The 19,468-nt window shown below is 44.4% G+C and overlaps 1 protein-coding gene across 14 annotated transcripts in view; it reads right to left on the minus strand.

Annotated features, from left to right (window-relative positions):
- Positions 1 to 1,315: 1,315 nt before the first annotated feature.
- The window catches only part of DNAH6 (dynein axonemal heavy chain 6), a 411,305-nt gene continuing 393,152 nt past the window's right edge, over positions 1,316 to 19,468 (minus strand). For 12 of the 14 annotated variants that reach the window (XM_002807522.6, XM_035272122.3, XM_035272130.3 and 9 more), the window contains 6 exons: positions 19,188 to 19,315; positions 8,881 to 9,066; positions 8,284 to 8,356; positions 6,987 to 7,138; positions 4,751 to 4,973; positions 1,316 to 1,596 (listed from right to left, as the gene is read on the minus strand). In XM_002807522.6, coding sequence (XP_002807568.3) covers positions 1,493 to 1,596; positions 4,751 to 4,973; positions 6,987 to 7,138; positions 8,284 to 8,356; positions 8,881 to 9,066; positions 19,188 to 19,315 — 866 coding nt within the window. In that variant the 3' untranslated portion in view covers positions 1,316 to 1,492. Of the gene's footprint in view, positions 1,597 to 4,750; positions 4,974 to 6,986; positions 7,139 to 7,274; positions 7,354 to 8,283; positions 8,357 to 8,880; positions 9,067 to 19,187; positions 19,316 to 19,468 lie in introns of those variants that run through there. The other 2 variants (XR_013526431.1, XM_035272127.3) reach the window with 2 other exon arrangements.

Raw genomic sequence — 19,468 nt, forward strand, 5'->3', positions numbered from 1 at the left:
CTTATGTGCAGGCTGCAGCAGACACAAGTTTGTGCGGTGGCCAGTTCTCTGCAGCCCCCTCTTCCCCTGCTTCAGTGTGGAGTAGCTGCAAGGTTGGCACGGTTTTTCCTTTAGGGCTCCCACCCTGGAGTACAGATGCTGTGATGCCTAATACCAGCTCTTTGACTTCTGCAGTGGCAGCTGTTCCTGAAACCATGTTAGTACCTCTTTCTGCTTGAAACACCAAGAGCAGTTTCTGATTTGTGCACTGATTTCTGGTAAAAAGTGGTGTTCCCTGCTTCTCTGTGACTTGAGTCTGTTCTTTTTTTTTTTTGAGACGGAGTTTCGCTCTTGTTACCCAGGCTGGAGTGCAATGGCGCGATCTCGGCTCACCGCAACCTCCGCCTCCTGGGTTCAGGCAATTCTCCTGCCTCAGCCTCCTGAGTAGCTGGGATTACAGGCACGCGCCACCATGCCCAGATAATTTTTGTGTTTTTAGTAGAGACGGGGTTTCACCATGTTGACCAGGATGGTCTTGGTCTCTTGACCTTGTGATCTACCCGCCTTGGCCTCCCAAAGTGCTGGGATTACAGAGTCTGCTCTAAACCTCGATAGGTATGAGGATAAAGTGGGGAGGCAGAGATAAACTGGGAGGGTAGGATCACTGTGGCTGACTGTTCCTCCAATTCTTTGTAAGAGGGAGGTGTGGTTCCCCACAAGGGCTCAATCCTAGCTGGGTGATTTGCTTGTTTCTTGGGTCACATTATGGCCAAGGAAGCAGGCAGACCATTACAGGCGGGATGGACACAAGATGGTTTGTCACTGCTCCATTTTAGAACTGACCCACCAACCTCTGCTTTTGAGGTGGCACAGGCTCCAATGTACCTGGCTGGGACTTGGTTAGTTTTCACACAGATTCATCCTGAAGTGGAAGGGGAAAATCCTCCGTCCTTGGGCAGGACTGGCCTGCCCTTTTGTGAAAGCACAGGCTCTTCCAAGGATTGTGATGTAGCCACATGGAACGGGGAACTGACATCACGAGCCAACCTCTTATCCTGCTTCTTTGCTCGACCAGTTGTGCCCGCTGCATCAACCTTCCCTGCACTGGACTCTGAGAGCCTTAATCTAGTCTAGAAATGGAAGCACCTGGGATCTTTCCTATCAGGGTGAAGAGGAAAGAAGCCTGTGTGAGGAAGCAAGTGCTGAGTCCTGACTCTTTCTGGGGGTCCCAGAAGGTACTGAGTCAGGTGCATGACTCTCACTTAGGGTGGGGGAACAGGCTTACTAGGTGGGTGTTCAATCCACTGCTTCTACATCAGAGCTTGGATTGCCGACAGAAAGAACTCAAAGCACTTTATTATAAGGTCATAAGAGAAATAAAAGTCATACTTAATACCTTTAAGGCAAATCGGAGTTAACACAGTTTTGCTGACATAGAAATTATTCAAACCTTTCTCCCCCATTAGGAAAGATCTCTGGCCTGGTTCTTTTTCAGTGCTGAGGTGGCACCTTCTCACTCACTCAGCTGGCAGAGCAGAGCTGATCCCTTGGCAATCCAGTAGTCTTTGGACCGCTTGGAGGGTAAGAGGACGGTTACCACAAAGTTGGTTGAATGTCCTAGTTGAGGATACAGGAAAAAAAGGGTTGTTACTTAGAGAATAGCTTCCACATACACAGAGAGAGGCTACTAAGAGTCAACACATCTGGGTTCCAGGCCTGACTGCCCTAAAGATGTTGGACAAATAGTCCTTTATGGGTCTGTTTTATGTTCTATAAAATGAAGATTTTTGAACAAATAATTCTTTAGGATTTGTCCAGCTTAGACCTCACAGAATTTTTTTTTTTTTTTGAGACAGGGTCTCACTCTATCACCCAGGCTGGAGTGCAGTGGTGTGATCTCAGCTTGCTGCAACCTCTGCCCTCCTGGGTTCAAGTGATTCTCCTACCTCTGCCTCTTGAGTAGCTAGGACTATAGGCGCGTATCACCATGCCCGGCTAATTTTTGTATTTTTAGTAGAGATGGGGTTTCACCAGTTGGCCAGGCTGATCTCAAATGGCTAGCCTCAAATGACCCACCTGCCTCGGCCTCCCAAAGTGCTGGGATTACAGGCATGAGCCACCACTACCAGCCTAATAATTTATTAATAACCAGGATTCAAAGGAGTTTCATATCTGGCAACAGTGATGTTTCTCTTAAATCTGTCAATTGGTAGGTTTCCCTCTGCTTCTTTTTCCGCCCCCTTGTAATATATTTGTTGAAACAACCAGACTGTTTGTCCTGTTAAGTTTCCCAGAATCCGGATTTTGATGGCAGCATTGCTGTGGTGATTTTAAATATATTCCTCTCTTCCTGTAAGGGGTGGTTAGATCTAGAGGCATGACTACATTCAGGTTTGAGGGTTTTTTTTTTTGAGATAGGGTCTCATTCTTTTGTCCAGGCTGGAGTGCAGTGGTGTGATTATGGCTAACTGCAGACTTGAACTCCTAGACTCAAGCGATCCTCCTGCCTCAGTCTCCCAAGCATGCTAATTTTTGTATTTTTTGTAGAGACGGGGTCTCGCCATCTTGCCCAGGCTGGCAGGTTCTTAGGCAGTACGTACTTCTATCAGGAAGCACATTGTATCTGATTGCCTTTCTTTTTTGGAATATTAGTGGCCGTTCATGACTACTATATAGGACTACCCCTCTTTTAAATAGCTGAAAAAAAGTTTCTGCTGATCCCTGTACAAAATGGGGTTTCTGTCATAGTTTCAGATAAGGTTAGGTTGTTGGTCCCCTCTCCTTACTGATTTGTAAGAATTCCTTATGCCAGGCTTCTGTAGTTCAGATGTTTGATCCCTCCAAATCTCATGTTCAAGTTGATCCCCAATGTTGGAGATGGGGCTTAATGGAAGGTGTTTGGGTGATGGGGATCAGCTCCCTCACGAGCAGATTAATACTCCTTGGGATGGGGGGTGAGTTGTCACTTTATTAGTTCTTGTGAGACTGCTTGTTAAGGAGTCTGGCGCCTCTCTCGCCATGGGATCCTTAGACATCAGCTCCCCTTCGCCTTCTGCTATGAGTGGAAACAGCCTGAAGCCCTCACCACAAGCAGATGCTGGCATCGCGTCTCTTCTATAGCCTGCGGAACCATGAGCCAAGTAAACTTTTCTTTAAAGTTACTCAGCCTCAGGTATTCCTTTATAGAAACACAAACACAAACACAAACAAACAATGACAGTTGGATTTTTTTTTTTTTAAGTTGAGATGGGAGTCTCACTATGTTGCCCAAGCTGGTGTTGAACTCGGGCTCAAGTGATCCTCCCACCTCAGCCTCCTAAGTAGCTGTGACTATAGGCACATGATACCACACCTGGCTAGACAGTTGGATTTTTTTTCAAAACAGAAGGTCAGTGATGATTAATTTAGAGCCTTTGTGTGTTCCAAACTGTCTCTATTCCCTTCCCTTTGGAAGATGGTTTAGTTGCGTTTTGAATTCTGCTTTAAAGGTATTTTCCCTCAACCCTTTGAAGATGGTTCTCCATTATCTTCTTATGTACACTGTGGATAATGAGAGTTGACTGATGTCAATCTGATTCTTATTCTCTGGGGTTTCAGTTCCAGTATATATTATACATTGTCTTTTCTCTTTGGTTGTTTTGATAAGTTTTTTTTTTTTTTGGTCTCTGACAGTCTTTAAGTATCACTTTGGTATGTCTAGGTTCCTTTGAAGATTTGATTATTTGTTGTATGTTGCTAAAAATCATCCCTTCCACTTTGTAAGACCTCATAATCTAAGGATTCGAGTGTTTCTTTGGTTTTGGGAAGTTATCAGCCATTATCTTTTTTCAAACATTCTCGCTCTTCCATTCTTTACTTTCTTCTTCCAGGTTGCCTAACCAGAAAAATGCTGCACATTCTGGCTCCTTCTACAGGGTCACTTCTTTCTCCCCCTCATTGTGCTGTATTCACGGGGACTTCCCCGGCTCATTCTCTTTGCTCATTCTTCAGCTGTCACCTTGGTGTAAACATTGAGGTGGCTTTCCTTCTGTCTGGTTTCTGTTTTCAGGGCTGTGTATCAGTTTCAGATCCACTCCGTTTTGCATCAGGGCTTTCCGTTTATTTGTTTGTTTACTTATTTATGATGGCGTTTTTGCTCTTGTTACCCAGGCTGGCCTGCAGTGGCATAATCTTGACTCACTGCAACCTCTGCCTCCAGGTTCAAGCGATTCTCCTGCCTCAGCCTCCCAAGGAGCTGGGAATACAGGTGCCTGCCACCACGCCCGGCTAATTTTTTGTATTTAGTAGAGACAGAGTTTCACCATGTTGATCAGACTGGTCTTTAACTCCTGACCTCAGGTGATCCACCTGCCTCAGCCTCCCAAAGTGCTGGGATTACAGGCGTGAGCCACCTTGCCTGGCCTATTCATTTATTTTAAAATCTCTTTTATGGTGAGTAAAAATGGATTTGGTGGAGAAAGAGAATTTAGTGTCTATTCAGGCCACCACTTTAAAAATGGAAGTCTCTACTTGTTAAACTCGTATTTTCTACTCTTTAGATTCTAATAGAAGCAATAATTAATTTATAATATTAATTAATTAATATTAATTACACTCAGAACAAATAGAATTTACAATTACTCTTATGAATTTTGTATGTTTTAGATGGTTTCATTTTAAGTCTAGTTAATTGGCCCAAGGGAGATCTTGGGCCAATTACAGCTTAGTGTTTGGACTTGGATTGAAGATTGTATTCGGTCATTATTTGAACTAATCTTAAGAACATCCTCACCTGTGGTCGAGAGTGTTCCTGCCCGGGCCCCTGTTTTATAAAGCGGGGAGTGGTAAAGTGTTGGGCTTGGCTCATAATTTCGTTGAGGTTCAAAATGCACCACAGGCAGCATTGGATTCATCTGTCCGGGCAATGCATCTTCTATCACCATCTCCTTATCATCCCAACGAGAAGCATCCATAAACATCCCATGAACAAGAACACCATCCTCAGGAGAGGGCAACTGAAAGATACCCACAAGTTTCAAAGTGAGAGGGGGAAAGGGAGCAGCAGATAGATTTCCTATATCCCTTATCCTCACTAGGTAATTCTAAACAATACTCTTTACATTGCTGTTATTATTTGCATTTTAGAGAGGGCAATCCTGAGGCTCTGAGAGGCAAGAAATGTAATAATAATGTAATGACTTTTCCCCTTTTCATGGGAAGTGGGTAAGAGAGCTGGGATTATCATCTGTTAATCTTAGCAAGGTTTTTCAAGGATTAGGATGTCCTCCTAGAAGACAGAGTATATATCTGTGATAATATTTGCAGAGTGCCTATGAAAAACTCCTTTTTGTTTTCTTTATTTTAAATTGTGCTTACTTTTAATGTTTCTATTAAATAAGAGGGAGAGTGAGAGACCCTGCCCATCAGAGTCCTGTGATTGGATATCTCTCCTGGTGCACATTTTTTTTTTGCCAATTGTGGGCATCTGTGTCATCCTTCCTCAAACATTGAGTGGATTTGGCCAGTTCTGGCCCCAGGTCTTTAGATAATTGGAGCCTCACATCTGTAGGCAGAGGACTAAGCAGTGTGGATTTTATGTAGTGCACTTTATAGTGAATAAAAGGATGGTAAACTAAATTCTTTTTAGCTGGTCTTTGCTTTTTGGTGTCCTAAACTTTCTGTTTCTTGGGTGCAGCAGGGTGGGCCTTCCTGTTTTTGGGCTGCCATATATGTTTCTGCAGGTTTGCCTGAAAACTCTCCTGCTACCTACTGGGTGTCCGGCATCTCGGCATCCACCCACAGGGAGCACCTTTTCCTATGCTGCGCCAAGGTGACAAATGGGCTGCCAGTGACCTTGCCTGTTTGTCACAGAGATAGAGCTGTGTTTAGACCACCAGTACATGCGCTGGTCACATGACATTGGCTGTTTCATTTACACTGCACTACTGGCCTGTCTCCTGGTCTGTTGGTGGCAGACATTTGCTAGGTGGGTCAGGAGACAGGCCAGCTAGACAGTCTGACGTCTTCCCAGCTCTTAGAGATTGTAAGGCATTGTCATGGCTCAGCACATATGACCCAAGCAGAGACATGGTGTGAAATGGGATGGGGTGGAGGGACAGAGCCCTGGTGGTCACTGTAAACTTCTGTCTGTCAGAATCAACTTCTGCAGCAGATGGATTGTGCTGGGCACAGGCCAGGGCAGCCTCCTGGAAGGCTCTGGTGGGGCTTTTATGTGGGTGCTGCTTTGCCTTCCCGCGGCCTCAAGTTTTCCTAACATGGGCCTGGGACACCCTCCTCTTAAGACAAGAGGGGTCTTAAAATAATAAGAGGTGCAGACATGTTAGCAATTGCTCCAGCACACATAGCTAGTGAAAAAGGTGTCAGAATTCAAACTCAGGCTTGTCTAGTTTTTTCTTTCTCTCTCTCTTTTTTTTTGAGATGGAGTTTTGCTCTTGTTGCTCAGGCTGGAGTGCAATGGTGCGATTTCAGCTAACCGCAACCTTTGCCTCCCGGATTCAAGTGATTCTCCTGCCTCAGCCTCCCGAGTAGCTGGGATTACAGGCATGTGCCACCATGTCCGGCTAATTTTGTATTTTTAGTAGAGACGGGGTTTCTCTATGTTGATCAGGCTGGTCTTGAACTCCCAACCTCAGATGATCGGCCTGCCTCAGCCTCCCAAAGTGCTGGGATTTCAGGCACAAGCCACTGCGCCTGGCCTGTTTGTCTAGTTTTTAAACCCTTGCTTTTAACCTCTTGCTATATTGCTTCTGTAAGAGGTAGAAGGTTATTATAGGTAGCTAAAAAAAAATATTGCTTTGAAAATATTTCTATAAATCAGACTAGTTTAGGCAGTTCCCATCTGGTCACTGCTAACTGGGGAGCTTATCTTGGAGGTGTGATTGCTACCTTGCCCTTCTTGCTCCTATTAATTGGAGGTGGTGGAGGAGTGGGACATGGGAGGTTGTATGAAATCTTCAAGGACAGTGGAATAGAAGCTACTTTGCCGTAATAGCCAGGTAGGACAATACCTCCATGTCCATGGGCAGTTCTTGCCCAAATTGCACTGTCTTGGCAGCTTCTATCACTGTAGCTTGATCTCGATAGGTGGGAATTACGTTGTATTTGAAACTCAGCTCATCTATAGGCAAATTGTATTTTCGAGCATGATTTTGAAGAGTTCCTGTAATTATGAATATCAGAAATCTGGGTTTAAACACTGCTACTCTCCAGGCACTATCCCCCTTCACCCCAACCAGGCTGCCCTGGTATTAGACAGCCTTCCCACCATAGAGAAGACCCAACTCTTAACACCTTACTCGGAGTTAGTTCACAGGGTCAGGAAGCCTACGGGTCATGTTGGAAGGTAAGGGCCCAAGGGATGGACAAACTCCGGTCCTGGTTGGGGAGGGAGAGAAGAAGGCGTCTGCAGCGTATTGCACTGCCAGGTGGGAGACAAACAAGTGAGGCAGTTTCAGAGCCCAATCTCACTAACTTTAGGATTTTGTCCAGCTTGTTTTATATGGGCTGTTTAATAGGTATTAAGAATGAGAGATGCTGGGCGTGGGGACTCATACCTGTGATCCTAGCACTTTGAGAGGCCGAGGCAGGTGGCTCAGGAGGTCAAGAGATCAAGACCATCCTGGCCAATATGGTGAACCTGTCTCTACTAAAAATACAAAAATTAGCTGGGCATGGTGGCATGCACCTGTAGTCCCAGCTACTTGGGAGGCTGAGGCAGGAGAATCACTTGAACCCAGGAGGTGGAGGTTGCAGTGAGCTGAGATCACACCACTGCACTCCAGCCTGGTGACAAAGCAAGACTCCATCTCAAAAAGAAAAAAAAAAAAGAATGACAGAAATGAAGGGCTTGGCTAATTAGCATTGAGTTGCTAACAGGCTCTAGCCCCATCTGAGGCTCTCTAGCCAGATTCCCCAAGGGCCGATGGAGGCACATAAGAGAATTTCTTAGAGGGAAGGAAGCTGCTTACAGCTGGGGCCTGAGCAGCTGGACAACAGTTGGTGCCCCTGAGAGTGGGTCACATAGGGAGCTGAGGCACACTCTGTGTGTTCATGGAGGCAGCAGTGCCTGCACTTATGTAACCTGAGAGGGGCAGGGATTAGGTTGCTGGGGAACATTTGCCATTCCTGCCATCTTTCCTCTACCCCCAACAAGTGAGGAAGAGCAGGACCTTCTTGGATTGCCCTAAGATCAATATCCTCACTGTTAGAGCATTAGCAGCCATGACATTTCCCCAGTACCTCAAAAGCCTGTGTATGACAGGTCATGCCTTTCCTGTGGAGTTTTTCTAGGAAAAGCACTGGTACCTGTTAGAAATCCTTGAGGAAAGAAGAAACCAGAGATCCAGTAGGACTTAGGCTGTCCTCTTTTGAGCCACAGCTGAAGGAGAAACATACTCATAATAAACATTATTTCTGGGATAGCATTTGTCTTCTAAAGCAAAGTCCTATTTGGGGAGAGCTTCTCAGGAGGCAGAATCTAAAGCAGCCCTGGGCTAGTCACCACCCCCACTTCACTGCCTGTCCCATTCCCCTTCCTGTTCTGCCAGCCTGATGACTGCAGACCCAGAACCTGGTTATTGTGGGATATGTGAGAGGGAAACAGCAGCAAAGTTGTCTGGGGTTTAGACTCATCTCAGTTGGTCTATACCTCACTGTGGGGTCCCATGAACTAGAGCTGAAACCCCAAGGATGCCTGGAATTGAAATGGAATGTGGGGATGAGTGCCTAGGGCAAATGATATAATCAGTGTAAGACTTAAGTGATACCATTCTGGACATTTCTGTTTCTCTGGGCTTAGACTATCTATCAGTGACTGTGGATATCTTCAGTCAGAGCTTCTTAGGGACCTTAGGCCAGCTATGCCATCATTTCACCAAACCCCAGGGAAGGGAATTTTCTTACATCCACAAATGAGGTCCTCAGGATAAGGTCTTTGACCCATGATCCTAGTGGCTTCAGGGATGGGTAGGCTGTGTTGGACCACAGAGCAGGAACCTGGTTGTTGAGGAAACTGTTATATACTTTTTCCATTTCTTCAGACATCACCACCAATCCAGCGATGGCTTTGTTGAGTGTTTCCAGAGAAGTCTGAAAGAACAAAAAAGGGATTTAAGGTGCTGGTGGCCTTTGCAGATGTCATTATCCAGTCAATGACACACATTCATGGCAGCAGGGGCTACCTTGCCAGGAGGTGCCACTTGCTGGGTTCTATCATCTTTGTACACTGTCTGCTGGGCCAGACCCTCCAATATCTCCTGCATTATTACAATATATGACTGTTGTGATGTAGCACTTGAGGGTGGCAGTTGGTAGCAGAGTCCAATGTGGTGGAAAGAAGGAAGCAGAAATATCTCCCAAAGTCTGGAGAAGTGGCTGGGAGAAATGCCACTGTCCAGCACTCCTCAAGGCCGAAAGAAAAATGGGCCTGACTGTGATTTGGGAACCATAGAGTGTGAGGAAGTGGGGGAGATGGGGAGTGAGAACCACCTCATGCCACTGCTTATTTCTGTTCAGGGGGTTCCCCCAACCCCGAGAGTTAGAGCAGAAAAAAGATATTCTTTTTTTTTTTTTTGAGACAAAGTTTTGCTCTGTCCCCTCGCTGGAGCACAGTGGCATGATCTTGGCTCACTGCAACCTCCGCTTCCTGGGTTCAAGCAATTCTCCTGCCTCAGCCACCCAAGTAGTTGGGATTACTGGCGTTTACTGCCATGCCCAGCTAATTTTTGTATTTTTGGTAGAGATGGAGTTTTGCCATCTTGGCCAGACTAGTCTTGAACTCCTGTTCTCAGGTGATCCGCCTGCCTCGGCCTCCCAAAGTGCTGGGATTACAGATGTGAGCCACTGCCCAGCCAGAAAGGGGAGAGTCTTAGATGAGACTAATCTTCCAGCTGGCATCAGAGGGTCTCCTTGTACTGGAAACACCTCCTTAAAACATGTCTCATAGCCTCTCCTCTCATCAGAAGATGGAGGCAGGCCATAGTCTGGAGAGACACTGGCCTGGAGTGGAGTACAGGTCGATGTTTGCCCCCTGGCTAAAGACGAAGGAGAGCATATAGGTGGGTTATGGTCCCCACAGGTTGCAGTGTTGTGAAAACTGCCATATATTGGGAAAATATAATAGGAAGATGTTACAGGCAAAATTTATGTTGATTAAACAACCAAATAAGGCCTAGGACCACATGCACTTTCTTAGCGACAGGTGCTGTGTGGATGAAACCAGGATAGATATCCTTCCATTCTTTCATAGATTTATTTGTTGTTTCCTTCTCCCTGAGCCTCTTTTTACAAGAGGCAGTGGTAGAAAAAATAAATGCTTTACTTAGATTTGTCCTTAAGATCTAAGGAACCATCTGCAGCAGAGTGCAGGAAGGAGGCCCTTAGCCAGAGCCAAGACAACCTCCGTCTTAGACCTGGAAATACGAAGAAGTAGCAGAAGACTCATTTAAAGTGCAGAGTGAACACATACAATGAGAGGTGGAGGGAACAGACTGCTGAGACCTTCAAGATCTGCTTAAAATAGACAGAGGTCATGTTGCAGTTGATTCTCCCAAAGGAGGCAGCCAATACACAGATGTATTAAATGGGAGAAAGAGTACTTCAAAGACTTTCCTTCCCCTATGGCTCGAAGCCTATACAGGGTGGCCTCATCACTCCCAGGACCTGCCCTATCCCACAGTTCTGTTTGGAGGAGAGTGGGTTCACCAGGATGGCATTCCCCAAGACTCCTGGGTGCTGCTGCCTTCCCCTGGCTTTCTTATTGTCACCACAGTGCTGCCTGGCTGTTCCCAAGGGGAACAAAGCCAGGGCAAGGCAGGAGCAGGCCTTGCAGTCTAGGACTAGAGGTCAGGTGAGGAAGGCCTCTGGCACAGTCACACATGCCTTGGTGGGCACCTCCCTTCTGATGGGAATGCTTGGCTGTGATTCCTGATGGCCCTGTGGGCCACCTGACACTGGGCTCCTCCAGTTATGCTTCCATTAGGTGAATTCCTCCGTTAGTGGTGATCTGGGGTTTGTCTGTCCAGAAGAAGTGACCAACAGAGACCTGAGAGTCACATTTGTTCACTCATACATTCAAATATTCATGGAAGATTTAGTATGTCAATTACTAAGGAAACAAAGATGACAAATATAACAGCTCCCCTGTCTTTAAGAAATTCTTTGTTACAGTAGCCATATTCATGGGGGAAAATTACAAAAAATGTAAGAAATACAGTGATGGACACAGACACCTGAGATAACGGGGTCTTGATGGGACCCTAATTCATCTGGCAGTAGAGGGAAGGGCTGGTCTCTCCAGAAAGACATTATGGAGGAAGTGACATCTGAATTTATCTTCAAGTGGGTGAAAGTTCATGGAAAGGGAAAGACATGAGTAGCATCCATCTCCTGGTCTTCCTCAGAACAACAGCACCTCCTTAGTGCTAGCTGGGCACACAGCGCCCCCTCTAGAGACTGTGTTTCCTAGCCACCCTTGCAGCTGGGGTGTGGCCATGTGACCAAGTTTTGGCTAATGCGATACAAGAAGAATGTCTGGATCACATCTGTATAAGGAATCTCTTTTCCTTGCCTCTCTCTTTCCTGCTTCCCATTGGCTGGCAAAACGGGACAATTGGGGCAGCCACCTTAGACCCAGACACGGAAGTTGTCTGTTGGGATTAGAACAGCCAACCTGTTTATCCCTGGATGAGCTCACAAAGCAGAATTAAATCCTTCCCCTAGACAGGGCTCCTTCTAGGCTGTTAGGGGAGAGTAAAGTGAATGTTTATCTTGTTTTGGATTATGTTATCGGGATCTTTATCATAGCAGCTTAGTCTATGCCCCAATTCATCCAGTATAGAAGAAGATAAGCCCTGACCTGGCGACCTGATCAGGGGACTGAGAGAGGAGAGAGACTTAGCCTGCTGACTTTGATGCATACCCAACTAGATGCCATAGTCTCAAGGTGAAGACCACATACTCAGCTGACCCAGGGCCCATCTAACCAACAAGCCTAGGTATTGCCAGTCAAGCGGCAACATCCGGAGATGCTGCCTTTCTGATAGGAAACAGAAATGGTCTTTTGCTGTAAAAGATCTCTCTCAGTTCTACCCCAATCTTATCCCCAAGTCTAGACCTTGAACTAGGCATTTGGTTTCCTGCTTAGCAGTAACACTTTTGCTGTTAATGCTCAATATTTGCTAATAGTTATTCTTTTTCTTTTATCAAAGTTATGCACAGAGAAACTAGGAAGACCTTTAACCGTCATTATAACTACAAGGCAGTGCAGAGAGAAGTTATCTATGAACATAAAGCAGAGGATGAAATAGGTGTTTGTAAATTTTAGTGGCATTAAAACCATCTGGGGAGTTTATTTAAAATTCATATTCCCAGGCTCTGCTTCAAGAAATTCTGACTCAGTAGGTCTTGAGTGGGATCAAGGAATCCACATGTTGAACACACACCACAGGAGACTCTAATGCAGGCATTTTGTGGCTGGCACTTTGATAAATTCTGGTTTTCATAGTCTTGCTTAAAGACTATGCTATTAAATGCAAAGTAGGTGAGAGGACTCAAGATGGCGCTGTGAGAATAACCCAAGATTGAAGCTCGTGGTCAATGCGCGGAGGGGGTGAGTCAGGGCCGCATTTCCAGACGGATCTTTGTTGCCCACAGAACGGGGAAATTCCTAGGTATAGAGGAGACACGGGATGCCAGGCAGAGGATTTGGCTGGTGCAGCCGGCGGCTGGTGCGGCGGAAGCCCGTGCTGTGGCGGCACTACACAGTGCTCCGCACAAAGCGTGCTCATCCGGGCGCCGTGTTGGGCCGGCAACCTGAGACTTGGGAGGGCTGAACTTGAGACTAAACAGGACTTGGACAGTGAGCCAGCCCAGGAAATTCCAGAGTCACAGCATTTGGGGTAGCGCAGTGGGATAAACAAAACGGCGATTCCAAACGCTCCCCATGGAGGGGTTCCCTAAGGCCACAGCTACGTGGGGGAGGGGTGTCCGCCATTACCGAGGCAAACTGCCCCTACTGAGGTACACGCCTATTGCTGATGCAGCCTGCCGTTGCCGAGGTAACCCGCTACAACAGAGAGACTCTGCTGCAGGGCGTAGCCTGTGGCAGCAGGGCGGAGACTGCAGCAGAAGGGCAGAGCCTACAGCAACAGGGCGAACCTCACACCAGCAGGGCGGAGCCTCGGCAGGCAAATAGTGACTAGACTGCCTCCTAGCTGGGCAGGACAGCGCGGCGGACACTCACAAGGAAAGCCCCAACCCTCCCAGACAGAGCATCTGAGAAAAAAAGGTTTTCTTTTAATGAGTTATGTTGCAGCAGAATTAAACATAGCAGCCTAACAGCCCTGAATGAACAACAGAGCTCACGGCTCAGCACTTGAGCTCCTATAAAGTACAGACTGTCTCCTCAAGCAGCTCCCTGACCCCTCTATATCCAAAAGACTGACATTTGGCAGGCATCATTCTGGGACAAAGATAGCAGAAAAGGAAACTGGTAGCATCCCTTACTGTTCCACAGCTGCTATAGGTGCACCCCAGACAAACAGGGCCTGGACTGGACCTCAGCAGTTGTACAGTGAAGGGGCTAGACTGGTAGAAGGAAAACCAAGTAACAGAAATACTTCATCATCAACAATCTGGGTGTCCACTCAGAGACCCAATCGAAAAGTCAGCAACTACACAGACGACAGGTGGATAAATCCACAAAGATGGGAAGAAACCAGTGCAAAAAGAAGGAAAACACCCGAAACCAGAACACCTCGCCTCCTAAAAAGGACCAAAACTCCTCACCAGCAAGGGAACAAAGCTGGATGGAGAATGACTGTGACGAAATGACGGAATTAGACTTCAGAAGGTGGATAATGAGAAACCTTTGTGAGCTAAAAGAATATGTTTTAAATCAATGCAAAGAAACTAAGAACCTTGAAAAAAGATATGAAAAACTATTTGAGGAAATAAAACAAGAATGGATAACTTAGAGAGGAATATGAATGAATTAAAGGAGCTGAAAAACACAATACGAGAACTTCACGAAGCATGCACAAGTTTCAATAGCCGAATTGACCAAGCAGAAAAAAGAATATCAGAAGTTGAAGATCAACTCAATGAAATAAAACGAGAAACCAAGATCAGAGAAAAAAGCACAAAAAGGAATGAACAAAGTCTCCAAGAAATGTGGGACTATGTGAAGAGACCTAACCTACGTTTGATAGGTGTACCAGAATGTGATGAAGAGAATGAATCCCAGCTGGAAAATACTCTTCAGGACATTATCCAGGAAAATTTCCTCCACCTAGCAAGACAGGCAAACACTCAATTGCAGGAAATACAGAGAACACCACAAAGATATTCCGCAAGAAGAGCAACCCCAAGGCATATAATCATCAGATTCAACAAGGTTGAATGAAATAAAGGAGAAAATACTAAGGGCAGCCAGAGAGAAAGGTCGGGTCACCCACGAAGGGAAGCCCATCAGACTCACAGCAGATCTCTCGGCAGAAACTCTACAAGCCAGAAGAGAGTGGGGGCCAATATTCAACATTCTTAAAGAAAAGAACTTTCAACCCAGAATTTCATATCCAGCCAAACTGAGCTTCAGAAGTGAAGGAAAAATAAAATCCTTTGCAAACAAGCAAGTACTCAGAGATTTTTGTCACCACCAGGCCTGCTTTACAAGAGCTCCTGAAAGAGGCACTACACATAGAAAGGAACAACCAGTACCAGCCATTCCAAAATCACACTAAATGCTAAAGAGCATCAACATAATGAAGAATCTACAACAACTAACGGGCAAAACAGCCAGCTAGCATCAAAATGGCAGTATCAAATTCACACATAACAATATTAACCCTAAATGTAAATGGACTAAATGCACCAATCAAAAGACACAGCCTGGCAAATTGGATAAAAATCCAAAACCCATCAGTGTGCTGTATCCAGGAAACCCATCTCACATATAAGGATACACAAAGGCTCAAAATAAAGGGATGGAGAAAGATTTACCAAGCAAATGGAGAGCAAAAAAAAGCAGGAGTTGCAATTCTCATCTCTGATAAAATAGACTTTAAAGCAACAAAGATCAAAAGAGACAAAGAAGGCCATTACATAATGGTAAAAGGATCGATAAAACAAGAAGAGCTAACGATCCTAAGCATATATGGACCCAATACAGGAGCACCCAGATACATAAGGCAAGTTCTTAACGACTTACAAAGAGACTTAGACTCCCACACAATAATAGTGGGAGACTTTAACACCCCACTGTCAATACTAGACAGATCAACCAGACAGAAAATCAACAAGGATATCCAGGGTTTGAACTCAGACCTGGAGCAAGCAAACCTGATAGACATTTACAGAACTCTCCACCCCAAATCCACAGAATATACATTCTTCTCAGCACCACATCACACCTACTCTAAAATTGACCACATAATTGGAAGTAAAGCACTGCTTAGCAAATGCAAAACAACTGAAATCATAACAAACAGCCTCTCAGACCATAGTGCAATCAAATTAGAACTTAGAATTCAGAAACCAACCCAGAACCGCACAGCTTCATGGAAACGGAACAACTGGCTCTTGAATGTTGACTGGGTAAACAATGAAATGAAGGCAGAAATAAAGAAGTTCTTCGAAACCAATGAGAACGAAGACACAACATGCCAGAATCTCTGGGACACATTTAAAGCAGTCTCTAGAGGAAAGTATATAGCAATAAGTGCCCATATGAGAAGAATGGAGAGATCCAAAATTGACACCCTATCATCAAAAGTGAAAGAGCTAGAGGAGCAAGATCAAGAAAACTCAAAACCCAGCAGAAGACAAGAAATAACTAAGATCAGAGCTGAACTGAAGGAGATTGAGACAAGAAAAACCCTCCAAAAAATCAATAAATCCAAGAGATGGTTTTTTGAAAAGATCAACAAAACAGACAGACCACTAGCCAGATTGATTAAAAAGAAAAGAGAGAACAACCAAATAGATGCAATAAAAAATGATAAAGAGGAAATCACCACAGATTCCACAGAAATTCAAACCATCATCAGAGAATGTTACAAACAACTCTATGCACATAAATTAGTAAACCTGAAAGAAATGGATAAATTCCTGGACTCCTGTGTCCTCCCAAGCCTAAACCAGGAGGAAGCTGAAACTATGAATAGACCAATAACAAGGGCAGAAGTCGAGGCAGCAATTAAGAGCCTACCACACAAAAAAAGCCCAGGTCCAGATGGGTTCACAGCTGAATTCTACCAGACACACAGAGAGGAGCTGGTACCATTCCTTCTGAAACTATTCCAAATAATCCAAAACGAAGGAATCCTTCCCAAATCATTCTATGAGACCAATATCATCCTGATACCAAAACCCGGCATAGACCCAACAAGAAAAGAAAACTTCAGGCCAATATCCATGATGAACATAGATGCAAAAATCTTCAATAAAATATTGGCAAGCCGATTGCAACAGCAAATCAAAAAACTTATTCATCATGATCAAGTAGGATTCATCCCGGGGATGCAAGGATGGTTCAACATACGCAAGTCTATAAACGTAATTCACCACATAAACAGAACCAAAAACAAAAACCACATGATTATCTCAATTGATGCAGAGAAGGCATTTGACAAAATTCAAGAGCACTTTATGCTAAAAACCCTCAATAAACTCGGTATCGATGGAATGTATCTCAAAGTAATAAAAGCTATTTATGACAAACCAACAGCCAATATCATACTGAATGGGCAAAAACTGGAAGCATTCCCTTTGAAATCCGGCACTAGACAAGGATGCCCTCTTTCACCACTCCTATTCAATATAGTACTGGAAGTTCTAGCAAGAGCAATCAGGCAAGAAAAAGAAATAAAGGGTATTCAAATAGGAAAGGTGGAAGCCAAATTGTCTCTATTTGCAGACGACATGATAGTATACCTAGAAGACCCCATCGCCTCAGCCCAAAAACTCCTGAAACTGATAAGCAACTTCAGCAAAGTCTCAGGATATAAAATCAATGTGCAAAAATCACAAACCTTCCTCTACACCAATAACAGACTTAAAGAAAGCCAAATCAAGAACAAACTGCCATTCACAATTGCTACAAAAAGAATAAAATACCTTGGAATACAACTCACAAGGAACGTAAGAAACCTCTTCAAGGAAAACTACAAACCACTGCTCAACGAAATCAGAGAGGACACAAACAGATGGAGAAACATTCCATGTTCATGGTTAGGAAGAATTAATATCATAAAAATGGCTATACGGCCCAAAGTAATTTACAGAATCAATGCTATACCCAGCAAGCTACCATTGACTTTCTTCACAGAACTGGAAAAAACCACCATAAACTTCATATGGAACCAAAAGAGAGCCCGCATAGCCAAGTCAATTCTAAGCAAAAAGAACACAGCAGGGGGCATCACACTACCGGATTTCAAACTATACTACAAGGCTACAGTAATCAAAACAGCATGGTACTGGTACCAAAACAGAGATATAGACCAATGGAACAGAACAGAGGCATCAGAGGCAACACAACATATCTACAACCATACAATCTTTGATAAACCTGACAAAAACAAGCAATGGGGAAAGGATTCCCTGTTCAACAAATGGTGTTGGGAAAACTGGCTAGCCATGTGCAGAAAGCAGAAACTTGACCCCTTCCTGACACCTTACACCAAAATTAACTCCAGATGGATTAAAGATTTAAACATAAGACCTGGCACCATAAAAACCCTAGAGGAAAATCTAGGCAAAACCATCTAGGACATAGGAGTAGGCAAGGACTTCATGAACAAAACACCAAAAGCATTGGCAACAAAAGCCAAAATAGACAAATGGGACCTAATGAAACTCCACAGCTTCTGCACTGCAAAAGAAGCAGTCACTAGAGTGGATCGGCAACCAACAGAATGGGAAAAAATGTTTGCAGTTTACCCATCTGACAAAGGGCTGATATCCAGAATTTACAAAGAACTCAAACGGATTTACAGGAAAAATACAAACAAGCCCATTCAAAATTGGGCAAAGGATATGAACAGACACTTTACGAAAGAAGACATATATGAGGCCAACAATCATATGAAAAAATGCTCATCGTCACTGGTCATCAGAGAGATGCAAATCAAAACCACATTGAGATACCATCTCACGCCAGTTGGAATGGCGATCATTAAAAAATCTGGAGACAACGGATGCTGGAGAGGATGTGGAGAAAAAGGAACACTTTTATACTTTTGGTGGGAGTGTAAATTAGTTCAACCATTGTGGAAGACAGTGTGGCAATTCCTCAAGGTCTTAGAAATAGAAATTCCATTTGACCCAGCAATCCCATTACTGGGTATATATCCAAAGGACTATAAATCGTTCTACTATAAGGACACATGTACACGAATGTTCATTGCAGCACTGTTTACAATAGCAAAGACCTGGAATCAACCCAAATGCCCATCGATGATAGACTGGATTGGGAAAATGTGGCACATATACACTATGGAATATTATGCAGCAATCAGAAATGATGAGTTTGTGTCGTTTGTAGGGACATGGATGAATCTGGAGAACATCATTCTCAGCAAACTGACACAAGAACAGAAAATGAAACACCGCATATTCTCACTTATAGGCGGGTGATGAAAAATGAGAACACATGGACACAGGGAGGGGAGTACTAAACACTGGGGTCTATTGGGGGGAAAAGGGGAGGGCCAGTGGGAGGGGGAGGTGGGGAGGGATAGCCTGGGGAGAAATGCCAAATGTGAAGGGGAGAAAGGAAGCAAAACACACTGCCATGTGTGTACCTATGCAACTGTCTTGCATGTTCTGCACATGTACCCCCAAACCTAAAATGCAATAAAAAATTAAAAAAAAACTAAATGCAAAGTAGACATTAGGAACAAGCACTGAATCACTCCTAATTGAGTGTTTAGGTCTCTGGTCAATTTCTCGTGAGTCAATAGAATCTAAGGCTGTAAGTCAGGATAGGGAGGAGACTGAGAATTTGTAATGTTACATATCCATTCCGTAGAAAATGGGAATACAGATTCATTAGAGAAGGGTAAATTCATTTTTAGACCAATTGGGCTTAAAGAGTTGTTAGTGTATCCAAATGGAAATGCTGAAGTGATGGGAATGGAAAAATTTCATAGTACACAATTCTCTATGAAGCTTTGATGCTCGATAGCAAAGATGGAAGTAAGCTCTCATACATGAATTAGCTTCAGCAGGTTGTTAAACCGGTCCACTTCCTGTCCAAGAACAGTGGTCAAGGAGTTCAGGCGTCCTTGAGGATCCTTGATGAAAAGGCTCTCAGAAGCACCCTCCTTTTCCAGTTTTTCTGAAACATACACAGCGATTCCTCAAGCCGGTTATCATTGATTTGTTCTCACAATATTGCTAAGGCAATGTGCTTATCTTAACATTTAAAAAAAGCCAGCTTCTCTCATTGTTTAAACCAGATACATAGGATTTAAATGTGATATTTTTATAA

Source organism: Callithrix jacchus, chromosome 14 (genome assembly GCF_049354715.1).
Source record: "Callithrix jacchus isolate 240 chromosome 14, calJac240_pri, whole genome shotgun sequence".
In the NCBI taxonomy this organism is placed as follows: Eukaryota; Metazoa; Chordata; class Mammalia; order Primates; family Cebidae; genus Callithrix; species Callithrix jacchus.